The following is a 14270-nucleotide window of genomic DNA, read 5'->3' on the forward strand; positions in this document are numbered from 1 at the left end:
TGCTTAGAATTTGTAATTTCTGGCACTCTTTTTATTTGTGACTTCTGGCCCCCTTTTTTATAAGAAACAAAGGTCGATGTTGAGTACTCCAGTTTCTCAATGTCCTGGAATTTTCAATACTCGTTGTTTCTTAAGAGTTTCTCAATTATAATGTCATGAATGATGTTATAAAGAGTTTATGACCTTTGTTATCACGTCAAGAGATTCGCTTCCGTTCTGATGCTGTATTTAGATATGGAAAGTATATTTTTATCCTTTGTGTCTTAAGTTCTAGGCCACCAGGGCGATCATGTTCTTGGGTTTTACAAAATTTCGTTGTTCTCAGTTTTATCACGATTTAATAGCTTCTTAATTTTCTTGCTTCGAGTTCTGAAGCTTCTTAATACTTTTCTGACTGTCTAGTACTCGTTTCTTATAGCCAATTTCTTACAAAAGATGGGTGCATGTTTGAAAACAATTTCTATTGAGAACTATTCCGATTGCCAAAGCAAGTTACAGTTGGACAAATATATACACAATACATTGTGTTTTCTGGGATGTCAAAGTATACATTCGATACTGGGTAGACACGTGTCTGGATATTGTTTCCTTTACGTTTGTTATGTTCTACACAGATTGCACAGGCCTAAAATCCGTTTTCATTTTGGTATAAGACTTCAGGCCGCGCAATGTTTGCATTGTAGAATATAACCAGGCATTAGGTATGTAAGCCTCTAACTCATTTATGATCATGTTCGTTCCTGGCGAAACTTGCTTAAAGGTGCAATTCATAAGAACTTTTTAAATGGCTTAGAAAGTTTCTTTGATTTTGTTGTTTTCTGCTAGATTTTACGCCTGAAAGTTGACAAAAAGGCAGAAATGATGTCACCTTATTTCATAACAGAGTGATATAAGATATAAACAGAGAGATTTTGCATTGTAAAGAAACAATTCCTTTGCCATTCGATATGAATTATACAATTGTTTTAAAGTATAAGATGAAATCATGAAATTACAAGAAATATCGGAGATAAGAATGAGTTTTTGACTGATTAGCTTTACTAAACTAGCTTAACTATAAAACCGAATTAAATTTGCAGCAAGTTTGACTGAAGCATAAAGTTCGCTGGGCCTAAATTTGAAAAAGTGAAGCTGCCTTTTCGATCTGGCTTTCTATAAGCATAGTTAAGTATGGTTTGCATAAATAATAATGGATTCTAAAAGCTCATCCGAATACCAGTGCTTGAATATGCAAAGGAAATGAAGCGATGAGGACAGGTGCTCTAAATAAGGACAATAAATAGGAAACCGCAAGAGCAGGTGAATCGAAGAAGCTTGCATGCAATCCATAGTTTAACTTGCTCCGGAAGCCATCGCAGTCATTATCACTGGCTTCTCCATCATGTAAGTTTTTGCTATATGATATATAACGTTATTGGTTAAAATAACATCCACGCATGCAGCTAGTGATCTTACTGATGGCTTGAGAAAATGACTTTCTGATCGTAAAATTTCACATTGTGTTGTGCTATAGCCTATCTCCATTATAATAACTTTCTAGATGATAAAGAAGCATAACTCAACTTGCTTTGAAACGTATAAGATAAGCACAATTAAGAGATAACTTGGTCGTACGATATGAGCTTAAGCGACAAAACCTGCAACAACTTAAGCCTATCTTACCAAACTTTGATTCTTTTCTTACTGCAAATGAAAACTCAAAAGTTAATAATCTATAAATTAAATTGTAAATTTAGCCCCATGGCAGGGGATTTGTTTTAATAAATACGTGGTGACTATCTCAAGTCTCTACTGAGACCACAACGCCACTTGGGTTTGCAGATAAAACTCAAATCCGTAATAGAGCTCAGTTTACCCACATCAATGCTGTGTTAATCTTGCCACAAAGACTATTCCAAATTGGTCATTGTGTTGATAAAAAGCTCATTTGGGTTTATTAATCAATATTTTTTCACTTTCACATAGGTTCACAAATCCTTAAATTCTAGCCCTTGGATTTTATTGCCCTATTTAATAAATATTGCACGGAAATTTAGTCCTTGAGGTCTTTGCGACAATGCCTACCCCTTTTTGAAAAGATAAAACTTTTAAAGTCGAACATCTAAAATTTTTGGACCACCATTTTACTAAAGTCCTAGATTTGCCAATAGGCAATACCCTACATAAGAGGTGAATTGAGTCAAGAGGAAGAGGGGGCTGGGCTTGTCGAGAGCAAGGAATGACATGTGAGACATTCAATAGAGTTCTAAAGTGATGTCGTCATAAAACAAGTTTTTAGAATTTTTGAATCTAGATCCCTTAGCCTGAAAAAGCATCATAAAATTCCTCTAAATACGCAAAAATAGTCAAATGTACCACGAATTGGTTGAGATATGGCCACATGTGAATTGGCTCTTTCCCCATAAAACCTCTGTATTTTGATCTCTGTTCATAACTTTATGAACAGAGCCAAAATAACAGTGATTCGTTAGAAAACCTCTAATCTTTCATTGGCCATATCTCAACCGACTTTAGACATATTTGATTCAATTTGCTTATTTGGAAATATTTCATGGTGATTCTTTTATGATATGTGGTTAAAATTAAAAAATTCCAAAAATAGGTGTTTGGTGACGTCACACTTTAGAACTCTATAAAGACTGGAGTGATACGAAAATGCAGAATCCCCTTTGCGTTGTTTCTGTATTGCTTGTTTTGCAATTGGCTTGTTTTGTTTGCTTTTGCTAGTGTGACGATGTGTGTTTAAAATGAATATTGTGCATGCAATGTCAAGAGAGAAAATTCAATGGCTATATGTCTTTTGTCCCTCTGTGGATGGTACCATATAGTATTTGTCATACTGAAAACATAATCAGTAGCGGCATCACGAGGGGACACGCCCCCTCCAAGTTCTCGGCAGGATAAATTTTATGAGAAAATGTTTGGTGAGGGGTGATTTTTTGGCAGTGTACTTTGTGTTGTAATCCTAATGTACTTTGTGATTTTGAATCTGTCTTTACGTTACCAAAAGTCAGTAATAGGCGTTCCCTTCAGGTAAAATTGGCGCTCCTTTTTGATGAAAGCGCGTTTTTGGGCATTGATTAAGACTTGGCCAAACAGTTTTCTCTTGTTTCCCCAGAGCCTAGTGGCTGGTGCTGCCACTGAACACAATCAAGGAATCTTAGTTTCTTAGATATATGTCATATACACACTTTTTTACAAGAATACCTAATTTTTTGTTGAGCCCCACTATTCTTTAATTTTAAGATTTTGATCCTAAGATTATTCTTAAATCTTTTCTTAAGCTACGCATGGTGTAACTGAGTCTCATAGTGTTAACGCCTCCAAGGGCGTATACCTATATTCCAAAACATATAGAGGGAAAATCACATTTGATTTGCTTTCCAAAAAAAAAGGAAATAAACAGAAAATTGAAACCTTGACGAAGCTTGAGCCCTGCATTATTCTTAAATTTCAGCGATTTTGAGCCAGATATGCAGGTACGAGAACGCTACCTGTGGCTAAAGCGGTGTGTAATTTATTTATATTGATGTCAATATCTTGATTGTCAAACCGCACATGTCTCAGGTGAAGTATGATGGTCTAGTTCAATGCCGTTCAAGCTTTGAAATTCCGTGTTGCTATTTTCGCTTAACCGCAAGTCTCATTTCGCAACCCTTACTATTAAAAATATCTCGATGCCGTAGGGTTCTCAATCTTTTTTCTCTCCCTAGACTCAGATTGAAACCTACTATGACAAAACTGCTAGAAACCAGACAATCATAAGCCATAATGGAATGCGCTAACGAGAGGCCGCCACAAGAAATCAACAGAAACGAGGTTAATCAAAACGAGTCAGATAAATTCAATTCGAATGTTGAGTGGCACAAAGCAGATCATTCAGTTAAAGGGCGGGGCCATTTAAATTCACACTGGAAGAAGAAATTCACTTTGCACAGAAAAGATGTCAATCCACAATTTAGAATACCCTTCATAATAACAGGGTACCGCAGTCCAAACCTCAACGCACTAGAGTCCCTTTACAGTGCGTTTGTGCCCAGCTGTAACGAGAGCATTAATTTCTGGTCACACTTCATAGCATTTGTTTTGTTCATAGCCAAGTTTAAGGCACTGTTCTCCAGAGATGACTACTCTCTTGATGATTCTATACACTGGCCATTGCTCTCGGCAGCTCTTGGAATCTGTGGGTTCTGCTTTGCCAGTTCAAGCGCGCATATGTTCAATTCGATGTCACCATCAGCCCAGCATTGTTGCTTCTTCATGGACTACGCCGCTATTGGCGTTTATTCCGTTGGTGTTGGTCAAGCATTCTTTTTCTACGCACGTCCAATTGCGCCCGAAATCTTCCCTTTCAAGTCAGCACAGCCATTCACAATTATTTCTCAATTAACCTCTATAACAACAACACTTCTTTGCTGTTTAAGCAGGCTTTATTGGACGAAACACAAATATCTGATCCGAACCTCATCCTTTGTGGCACCTTTTCTAGTTAACGCATCACCATACCTTTATCGCATGATCTACTGTGCAAATGACGTCGACTGTATATCCCAAGACTCCTTGTGGGTATTTCAAATTCATTGTTTCTTCTACATTGCCTCGGCTTTGATAAACATCCTTCGTGTTCCGGAACGCGTTTATCCTGGGAAATTTGACCTGCTTGGCCACAGTCATCATTTTCTTCATATTTTCACTGCAATTGGTGCTTCTTATCAATTTGACTCCATCAACCTAGACATGAGAGCGAGGAAAAGTGAACTCATGAAGCAGGCAGTGCAATGCAACTTTTGGAACACCATTTTATCATTTCTAATAAGTGTAATAATGAATTTCGGCATTGCTTTGATATTTGGATCCAAAGCTGGTGAGCACACTGAAGAACACGAAAAAGAAAAAACTACATAGCTGGATGATATTGAAGAATAAGTTTCTTTGGAGTTTCAAATTTGTACAAGGATCACATAAGCTTTTACGTGTGTGTTTGAGGTAATGTGTAACTTGAATGGAATGGACACAATTCTGTTATATTTTGTGAAAATAAATATACTTAAAGGTGCATTTTAGGCGACCGTATTTTCTGCCTAACAAAAGTTGCTTGGTCCAAAACTAGCGCTATTAAACGTCTCCATCTATAATTGGGACACATAAAAGACTAGCGTTCCATTAAATTTTTTTTAGTAAGTTTAATATGGAGAATATTCGAGAAACGACAGGCTCTTTCTTCATTTCTAACTTTAAACTATATAAGATAAATAAGTTCTTTAACTTCTTTTGTTCAAATTTAAAGTCAAAGTGCCAATAATGAGTAACTGCAATCGATTTTATATCATGTTCTCACGTTTTATACTCTTAGAGTGTCTGGCAAAAATCTTTGATATGATAGTATCGTATAAAAGTTATTTTCTTGCTGTTTGTTAGCAATATTTTATGTTGTGTGTCTTGTAACTCATCAAAGATGAGAAAATGCATAAAATGCACTGAATGTTTTTTGTACCTCCGAGTAGTTTAGCAATATATCATAAAATTTAGTCAAACTTAATTAATTTTCAATTCAAAAACTGTTGCTTAATTCATCTTACGTTATATTGGAAAACATTGAATTTTTACAGATATTCGAGAATTCTTTTGTTAAATTATTAGCACTACGCTTCAAAGCAAGAGCAAAAGGTAACACGATAACACTTTATCCCAAAGTTTCTTGTTTTTGTTACACGTTGTGTGTCGTGGATCTCCAGGTGTTATCAAACCAGAACTTTCTTTCTCTAGGTGTTATAAGAATTATTTCACTGGAAAAAACCCATCAACCAACATGAGCTCTTGGTTGAGCAGAAAAAAATTTTCAAAGATGAAATTCGATAGAATAAATAACATTCTAGAAACGCCTAATTATTAAAAGATCTGAATTTCCTATTAAAGCAAATTATCTCTAAATGCCTTATCAAAAACAATGAATGGCCGGGGTCCAGTGGAGTAACAGAAAAAATATCAGAACAGTGAAAGCAACTCGTTAGGGCCTCCAAGTCTTAGGAGCCCTGAAAGCCCCCCCCCCCCTCTCAAAATGATTGAAAGAAGAACACATTCTAGCAGAAGAAATAGGAGCAATAATGAAAAAATTTAGATGTCTGACCATTCCAATGTTGGCTGAAGATGACCAGCCTTTGCGGCAGATCAATTATTTCATTCTATTTATTGTTGTTAACATGGTTATAATTATTTAAAATTATATGTTTCAGAATATCTTTAGGATAGCAATTAATTTATCCAATATATGCCTCGTTTTACAGATCGTTGTTTGTTTGTTTCTTAGTTCTCAAAGATTTGTATGACCAATGCCTCATCTCAGGGTTCTAGAATGCTCTCGATTAAGCTATTGTAATCATGTAACCTTCATTGTAACCTTGATTGATCATTGTAATCTTCTACAAAAACTCTAAATAAAAATTTACAGTTGATTAAATAGGCCAAAAGTACTTTTTTCTAGTAAGCAAACAGATTTCGTAACACTTTGCTGCGTCGTGAATTTCATTTCGCTTTCTTTCTGGTGCAGCCTATGGAAGCGAGTTGTTCAAAATGTAGTCATGCCTTTAAAGAATCGAAAGTTGAACACTGTCTTTCATGGTTAGAGCTTTAACAGACTCAGAATTCTTTCGACAGGTTTACTGGCAGGGGACTGGCAGCTATATTGATGAAAACTCTTCTGTGAATACACTTCATTCTAAAATGCTGTCAAGCCAATCCTCCAAATCATCGACTTCTTTGTGAGCATTTTGGCTTTGCTCGTCAACTTTGGAGTCCTGAAAATATACCCATACATAATAAGAACGAGCCTTGACAGTTAAAACATGCCTAACATAGGGACCTCGCCAAATAGCATTGATAATTATTACTAAATGCTAAAAGGAGTGAAAATTTTGATAGCAGACCAGGAAAATGTCGGGTAACAGGTAAAACAGTGCTACGTCCTCAATGGTGGATTAGAATATGATACTACAAAACTTATTACTTATTACAGTCACACGTAACAAAAAACAGCAATCTAACTCTTTTTTAAAGAGAACCATTTTTAAAGATAACTTTTGCCGAAGCAGGGGGTTCTTAATTTTTGAATTACCTTTGGCTTGGGTGTTCTTAATATTGCTCATATTCAAACATTATATACACTTTTAAATTGTTTCTAAGACCACTAAATAAAAGTTTTGCATGACAGTTTTAGTAATATGAAGGTTAATTTGCTGATAAAATCTGCTATGTCTTGTCAGCATGAGAGGCTGGGCATGTTCCTAAATTGTTCTCATCAAGCTCTTAAAAAACTTTTTTCAAATGTGGATTGAGCAACAATCAAAACTAAAAAGAGAAAGACTTACGATTTCTTTATCCATTATCTTTTCACCTTTCTGATAAAATTCCTCCCCGCGAATGAATGTTGTCACATTAACTTCAATATCTACAACAGCAAAGACAAAAAATGCGGATTGATAAGGAGTAGGCTTGGTCACATTTTCAGGGCCTACGCCATGAATTTGAAAGTGGGAGGGGACCATGGTCCATCCGCCCCCCCCCCCCCCGGTGGCGTGGGCCCTGATTTTTTAAGTACAAACTATATCAATTTCTGGAAGTAGTTGCACGTATTTTAATGAAGCAGCATAAAAATAAATTTCAGCGGTTTTTTGTATGCTTCTTGGTGCATCATTGCTGAACAAAAGAACATTTAGAGAAAACTTTCTGTTTAAAAAGAGAATCGTTCACAATGCAGAGAATGTATACAACAGTTCATTACCATACATACTTTTTCTTTATATAGCTGCAAATCCAGGCTCAACTGATTCTGTAACCGCATTTAATTTAGTTTCAACTGGTATCGATGCTTATCTTTATTTTATTTTCTTGCATACCAACAATATCAACCCAATTAACAATAAAACAATAATAACAATAATCATATAGTGCTTATGAAAACGAGGTTATTACGGTTGTTACCGCGGGGATTCAAACCATGAAGATCACGCAATTCAAAACATTCATTTAAAAAGCGAAAAATTAAAATATATTGACCTAAAAGATGTTACAGCCACAAGAAGACTAGCAAGAAGCAATTTTCAAGAGTTCTGACGGACGAATGTCTGTCTACGCACAAGTGGAACAGTAGTGGGCCTAAGCTTCTTTGTTGTTGACCCAGAAAGAAAGAAGGCAGAAAATGGCTTCTCAGATTGAAAAAGAATTAAAGGAAGTCAACGAAAACCTCCGTTTACTTAATAAGGCCGTTCTTGGTCTAAACAAAAAACTGGATTTGATCGAAACCAACACTCGAGATGAAATTAAGAAGATGACTTGGTACAAGAGGCGAAGTGACTCTGCTGATGTGTATGTTCAGTCTAGTATTGTCAGTGTGGGAGACATAGACACAGTGATGCAACAGTTCACTTGTGAATTCTATTTGTCATTAAGGTGGGAAGAGCCAAACTTAAAAAATATGGAAGGAAAAGAAGATGAAATTGATTGGAGTAATCAATGGGAACCTGGTATATATTTTGTCGACCTAATGCAAGTTGAAAAATATGAAAGAAACGAAGCAGTCACTAAACCGAAAGAGGTACACAAATGTTTCTTTCCTATTTCGTAAAATTCACAAGCATTACCTACTTTATTTACTTTGTCTAGGCTGGCTTTTGTTGATGCTGTAAAACAATCAACTAAAACCATATAGTGGACAGAAAGCAAAACATACTTTTTAGCAGCAAAATATCTGTTTTAATCTGATCTTGCACTAGCATATTTCAAAAAACCTACAATAGTATATAATTGAAGTAAGAAGTTACAAATGGGATGCAAGAAAATAGATAAAACAGAGTGTTTTCTATTTCTATGTTGTGGAGTTTTTGGCTTCAATGCATTTTTGTTTTGAATGAAGGAAGGTCACATAGTAATGGTTCTAAACATTCAAGAAGGTTTTGTAAACAACAGTTTATAATTGTTTTGATACCAAAAGAAAAGGTACCATCCTCGTACTAACCCTAACAATATCCTGAATCTAGAAGCAATTTGCGTGGTCTGTTGGTAATATTTTTCTTTGAGCATTTTCAATTTCCTATTTGACATTGTCTACTTGATGATGATTTCTAATTGTTTAATACAATCATGCTACAGGAAGGTGGTAATCCATGGGTGTCGTTCTACTATCACATAAGAGGGAGATTTAAAGAGGTCCTTGATGTAACCCATTTTCCATTTGATTATCAGCCATTGACACTAACAATAACAACAAGCTGGACATGGGATTATGTTAATTTGAAAAAGGATTATGAAAAAGATGACAATATCCGTACATGGAATTTTACTGGCAGAAATGAGTGGAAGTTAGAACCACATGTCTTGAATGAAAGCACTTTTACTTGCAAAGAGCCAGCTGCATCTGATAATATCTTCCCAATCTACAAAATTAAAATGCATGCTTTGCGGAAGTACGGGTATTTCATCTACAATGTAGCACTTATAATGGATTCCCTAACTGCCTTAACTTTAACTGCATACACAGTTGAAGCAAGTAGCCCAGGTGAGCGTATGCAGATATCACTAACACTGTTGCTTACATCAATTGCACTGAAGTTTGTCGTCAATGGATTTGTGCCACAGGTTCCATACCCAACACTGCTAGACAAGTTTATGCTATGCTGTATGGGCTTTCAGTTTCTAGTTGCTGTTGAAAATGCTTTTGCAGCAGTGGTTCACGTTAAGTACCCAAAGGCACTTGACATGTTTGAATGGATAAGTCTTTATGCACTGGGGGTCATATTCTTGATAATGAATATTGTTTTTGGAGCCTTTTGGCATAAATATACATCTAGCTCTAAGAGATTACGCAGAAAACACGAGCAAGAGTACAAAGAGCTAAAAGCAAATTCAAAGATTCTCAGAGATCACTTTTCAAATTCTAAAAGGGATGCAACTCCTTCACATCACTATTCTGTGGTAGCTGTAGAAGACAGTGAAATGGTTCCAAGAAGGAATTCAAAACTCCATTTCAAACAAAAACTTAAATGGATGGGAAGAACCAAGAAAGGAAAAGACAAAATAGTAAAATCAAGTGCAGTACAACATAGAATATAAACCTTATGTGATATTTCAAGTGCTTTTAATTTCCTACCACATATGTTGAACATCATATTTTATAACTCTTATATTGTGTCGCTGGTTGAAATATAAAAAAATTTACACTCTTTAACATTGAAACTTCCTGGAAGTAGTTTGTAATAACATTTCATGAATTTTTATTTTTTACTATATTTTTTACTAATATTTTAATATATTTCTTTAAATAAAATTTTTAACGTTTTTCACCATAAGATAATTTTTGTATTAACATGTAACCTACATATTGTGTTTGGTATTTGCATAAATGAAAAGTGGCATTTTAATGATCTTTTAAATCATCACTGAAGGATAAAGTATATAAAATAAAAAAATGTAGATATAACAGTTGTTTTATATATATATAAACCTACCAAACTTTGTTTCATCTTCGGATTTTCCTGAACTTATTGAAAGCAAAGCCTTCAGCTCATCCTTTTCATTTTTTTGGTAGGCAGAGTTTGGTTGGATATCAGTTTTATTATTAACAGACTCATATACTGAGAGTTTTCCAATTCCATCCTTCAGTTCTTGAACTCTATTCTCATTAGCTTCTTTTCTCTTTACAGTCTCACATTCTAAAGGTTTATTTTCAATGTCATCATCCATACTAATTCTTTCAAGTAACTTTTTAACTTTTGTTTCATAGCCCCTCATTTCATCAAACTTCCAAACCCAACTTGACTCTGTGTTCTCTTCAAGCTCTACATTCCTATTTCCACATGTTTTAACAGTCTCTTTTATATATTCTAAATAGTCACCGTGCCAATCAACTCCTGGTTCTGAAATTATACCTAGCTGCAAGAAAGACAATATAATGGTAAGGATATAACATGAAACACCAACAGGTTGCCACAGTTATAATTAATTTCTGTGGTATTTCTAAATAAAGAACAGGAAACTATATGGCTCTGTGTATAGACAAACAGTTTGAATTTTGAAAATTGGTAGCAGGATTTTAGGATTTTGAATTTCATTTTTCTATGGACAGAGATTTTTAATCAAAATGCTACCTTGTTTTAGCTGTGAAATATAAATTTAGTTCAAATAAACCCCAATAAAAATAAAAACAGTATCTTTGCAGATAAAAAATATGCTTACAACTCTCAAAAGACAAATTTATAGTTTCTTATAGCTAACAGTTTCTTATATTGTCAGTCAAGGACACTAAAGGAACAAGTGGCTATTTTCTTCAAAATGCTAAATTATAGGACAAACTAATCTTGCCAATACAGTCTTTACTTTGGGCTGCAATAATACTTGCAAGATGGCATTTATTCTGTGACTGTTATTACCGTTTCCTGTATTCCAAGTTTCTGATAAACAGGGATCTCTCTTAGGCTGGAACCTGTAACTTCTAGATCAAAGTGCAAAGGTCCATCAACTTCAGTTGCATTATCCTGATAAAGGTAATGAAATTTAAAGGTAAATGATAAAGGTAAAGATATTATGAAGAAACTCTACATGCAGCTCAGACAAAACCTTGATAATGTTAAACACCAGGTAATAACATGATTCTAGCTGGATTAGCATCATTTAGTAGAAAAGTTGTTTATGATAGACCTTTAATGATAATAAATGGAAATTTCACTAATTTAATCGAACATCTGCACAACAAGACTTTCCTGGTAATAAAATAACAAACATCTTGAGCAATTTTAGTACAGATAAAACCTGTCATTAAAGATCAATTTCTATTTTCACTATTTTTCAATACTTTTCTTAAATCATGGATAACATTTCATAGAAGACTATATTTCTGGCTGCATTTTGAAGCTTTCAACTGAAATTATACTCTGGGCATAAACAATTATTTAAAAAATGGCTTCTTCACTGAGAAAAAACACTCACACTTATATGAACTGATACTATGTAATTCTCATCTTTAAATTTGAATGTAGAGACATCTCTACCTACAGAAACAAGAAAATGTAAGAGCTAAAAAAAATTAACCGGCATACTGATTTATTAAAACTTACAATTAACCACAACCTTTTAATAACAACAAACACAATTTTTGAAGTTTTTTTACAAAAAAGTGAATATAAAATGCAAACAATAAATAAAGCTTTGGAAAGTTTAAACACAATATATATCTAGCCATATTACATGAAATAATAAAACAAAACAATATTTGTCTTTGGTTCTTTTGCAGAGACAAATTAAACAGCTTACCTGCTTGGGAAACCAAAGTTTCAAAGTGTTTTCCAACTGTTCTTTGATCTTCTTCTGTCTGACTGCTACCATCTTCGTGATTGTTATCTAGCATATAAATTGAAGCTTATAGCCAAAGAAATAAGATGCTAAACACCCAATGAACAAAAAAAAAAGGAAATGCAACTTTATATAATGTAGTCAAGAATATTAAGCCTAAAAATAGATCTTTTTAGGGGTCTTGAATTTTGATGATGCCAACTGATAGAACACATACTTGATATACAGTTGAATCTGCTCCAAATTAGCAGATTATAAATTAGCAGTTTATTGAAGCTTAATATTTTTAGCCTAGTCCACCAAGCTAAATTTATTGAAGAAAGAAAGGGTTTGAATTCTAATCCTAGCTTAACATAAATGGACATTTAGAAGAGGGGTGTATTCCTTTATAAAGAGGACAAATGGTGCTTTCTTATTAGTATTTGTAAAATGCAATGACATTTAGCAAAATAGCAATGATTTTTGGAAACTGAACGGTTTGTTTAAAATCTTAATATTCACTTTTAAATGCAAATGTCAATAATGAATTGCAAAGTTCTATCTTTTACCGATGTCATATTTTGCCCAGTTGCTCTCTATTGTTCTTCTGCCAAATTTCTTTGAGACATGATTAGATTCAAGCTGGATGAAGAAATCCTTATATGTAAAATCATACTCTAAATTATAATTGATGGAAAAAAATTTTAATTTATGCAAGACAGAGATGGTTTAAGGATTGCAGATGTTGAACAAATAACTGTTATCAATGGATCAAAATTCAAACTTGGGCCTTAATCTAGAAAAAACTCTGTCTTAATAAAGACCAAGTCTTATCTGTGCAACATGCAAGATACTTCAACAAATAGTGTGGAGTCATAACATGACATAACATAACATAACAAAAGCTGTAAGTTAGGCTATAAGCCTGTTACAGATCGCTTCTAATCTAAATTTGTTGTTGTTGGTAAGGGATGCTCCTGAAAAACATGCAAGTTAAAACATTGGAGTCCATGCGCAATGGAAAGAAACCCATTGGATGAAAACAAATCAAAGCTTGAAAACAAGTAATGTATCTTTAAATCAAGGACAATATGGCTTCATCGGTGACAGATCAGCAGTTTGAAGCTTTTTAACAATATAAGAAAAGTGGGCAGAGGGCTTTTTATTTAGGTAATTCAGTGGATACAGTCTAAAAGGATTCTCAAAAGGCCAGGTTCAAATCGCGGAAAACGCAGAACACCATGAAATTTTGCTTGAAGCTTCTAGAATGCAAATACATAAACAAAGCAACAGAGCTCTTTCAAGAATTGAAATGTAAGAACTTATTTTTAAAGTGCTTCTTGTACAGTGCAATGTGTAATGCATAACTTGGACAATGACTTGGTCTCTTCGATCATCAAGTTCCCATGTTCTAGTTTTAATTCTTCTAGATATTCAAATTGAAAGAGAATAACAAAGCTAGGGGCCAAATTTAAAAGAATACTAAGAACAATAACTTACAAAATGGTAGACTGCAGTTCTTTTTACTTTTTCCTAGAACTTTTGTTTTATTTATCTATGCCCTGTTATATAACGAATCGTTAAGTGTAACCTCTTTTTAATCCTTTATTTAATATCACAAAACCATCAGGCTTCTGGGCTTTTCACTTTTTTCTATTAAACTAGTGCTCGCCCTCTTATAAACTTAATAGCAGTTTGACTTCTTCTACCTTATTTTTGGTTGAGCTGTTGGCGGCATTTCCTTCAAACTTTGAAGACTCGCTATCCACTTTTTCCTTGGCTTTCTTCACCTCGTTTGTAGAATTTTTTGCTGCATTTTTATTTTTGCTAGCAGGAGGGCTATTCCTTTGTTTCTTTCGCATCTTGAAAAATCACGTACCTTTGAAGAATTAGCTCACTCCATTTTCAAATTAATGGGAAGTAGACTCATCTTGATAACGAGGCTGCAAACA

The 14270-nt window shown here is 34.3% G+C and overlaps 3 protein-coding genes across 3 annotated transcripts; 2 read left to right on the plus strand and 1 right to left on the minus strand.

The window, feature by feature from the left end:
* The first annotated feature begins 566 nt into the window (after window positions 1-566).
* On the plus strand, window positions 567-4929 carry LOC135688689 (membrane progestin receptor gamma-B-like). Its single transcript, XM_065205608.2, has 2 exons — window positions 567-1383; window positions 3714-4929. The coding sequence occupies exon 2, from the start codon at window positions 3772-3774 to the stop codon at window positions 4903-4905; it is 1134 nt and encodes a 377-aa protein (XP_065061680.1). The 5' UTR covers window positions 567-1383; window positions 3714-3771; the 3' UTR covers window positions 4906-4929.
* Window positions 4930-6486: 1557 nt separating this feature from the next.
* LOC135688704 (uncharacterized) lies at window positions 6487-14248 on the minus strand. The gene is made up of 8 exons (XM_065205628.2): window positions 14028-14248; window positions 12888-12960; window positions 12301-12387; window positions 11977-12038; window positions 11421-11525; window positions 10500-10923; window positions 7365-7444; window positions 6487-6794 (listed from the first exon to the last, which is right to left on the minus strand). The coding sequence occupies exons 1-8, from the start codon at window positions 14178-14180 to the stop codon at window positions 6711-6713; spliced, it is 1068 nt and encodes a 355-aa protein (XP_065061700.2). The 5' UTR covers window positions 14181-14248; the 3' UTR covers window positions 6487-6710.
* On the plus strand, window positions 7927-14173 carry LOC135688680 (uncharacterized). Its single transcript, XM_065205600.2, has 2 exons — window positions 7927-8590; window positions 9145-14173. Exons 1-2 carry the CDS (start codon window positions 8195-8197, stop codon window positions 10102-10104), a joined length of 1356 nt encoding a protein of 451 aa, XP_065061672.2. The 5' UTR covers window positions 7927-8194; the 3' UTR covers window positions 10105-14173.
* Window positions 14249-14270: the final 22 nt, after the last annotated feature.

The sequence above is a fragment of the Rhopilema esculentum genome, chromosome 10 (genome assembly GCF_057945365.1).
Source record: "Rhopilema esculentum isolate cy_ngs chromosome 10, ASM5794536v1, whole genome shotgun sequence".
NCBI classification, from domain to species: domain Eukaryota; kingdom Metazoa; phylum Cnidaria; class Scyphozoa; order Rhizostomeae; family Rhizostomatidae; genus Rhopilema; species Rhopilema esculentum.

Coding starts and splice junctions, on each gene's coding strand:
- LOC135688689 (XM_065205608.2), top strand. CDS start 3,772: ATGGAATGCGCTAACGAGAGGCCGCCACAAGAAATCAACAGAAACGAG.
- LOC135688680 (XM_065205600.2), top strand. CDS start 8,195: ATGGCTTCTCAGATTGAAAAAGAATTAAAGGAAGTCAACGAAAACCTC. Junction 8,591..9,144: donor CAGTCACTAAACCGAAAGAG/GTACACAAATGT, acceptor ATCATGCTACAG/GAAGGTGGTAATCCATGGGT.
- LOC135688704 (XM_065205628.2), bottom strand. CDS start 14,180: ATGCGAAAGAAACAAAGGAATAGCCCTCCTGCTAGCAAAAATAAAAAT. Junction 12,961..14,027: donor ACAGCTCAACCAAAAATAAG/GTAGAAGAAGTC, acceptor TTCTTCATCCAG/CTTGAATCTAATCATGTCTC. Junction 7,445..10,499: donor CGAAGATGAAACAAAGTTTG/GTAGGTTTATAT, acceptor TTGCTGTTGTAG/ATATTGAAGTTAATGTGACA.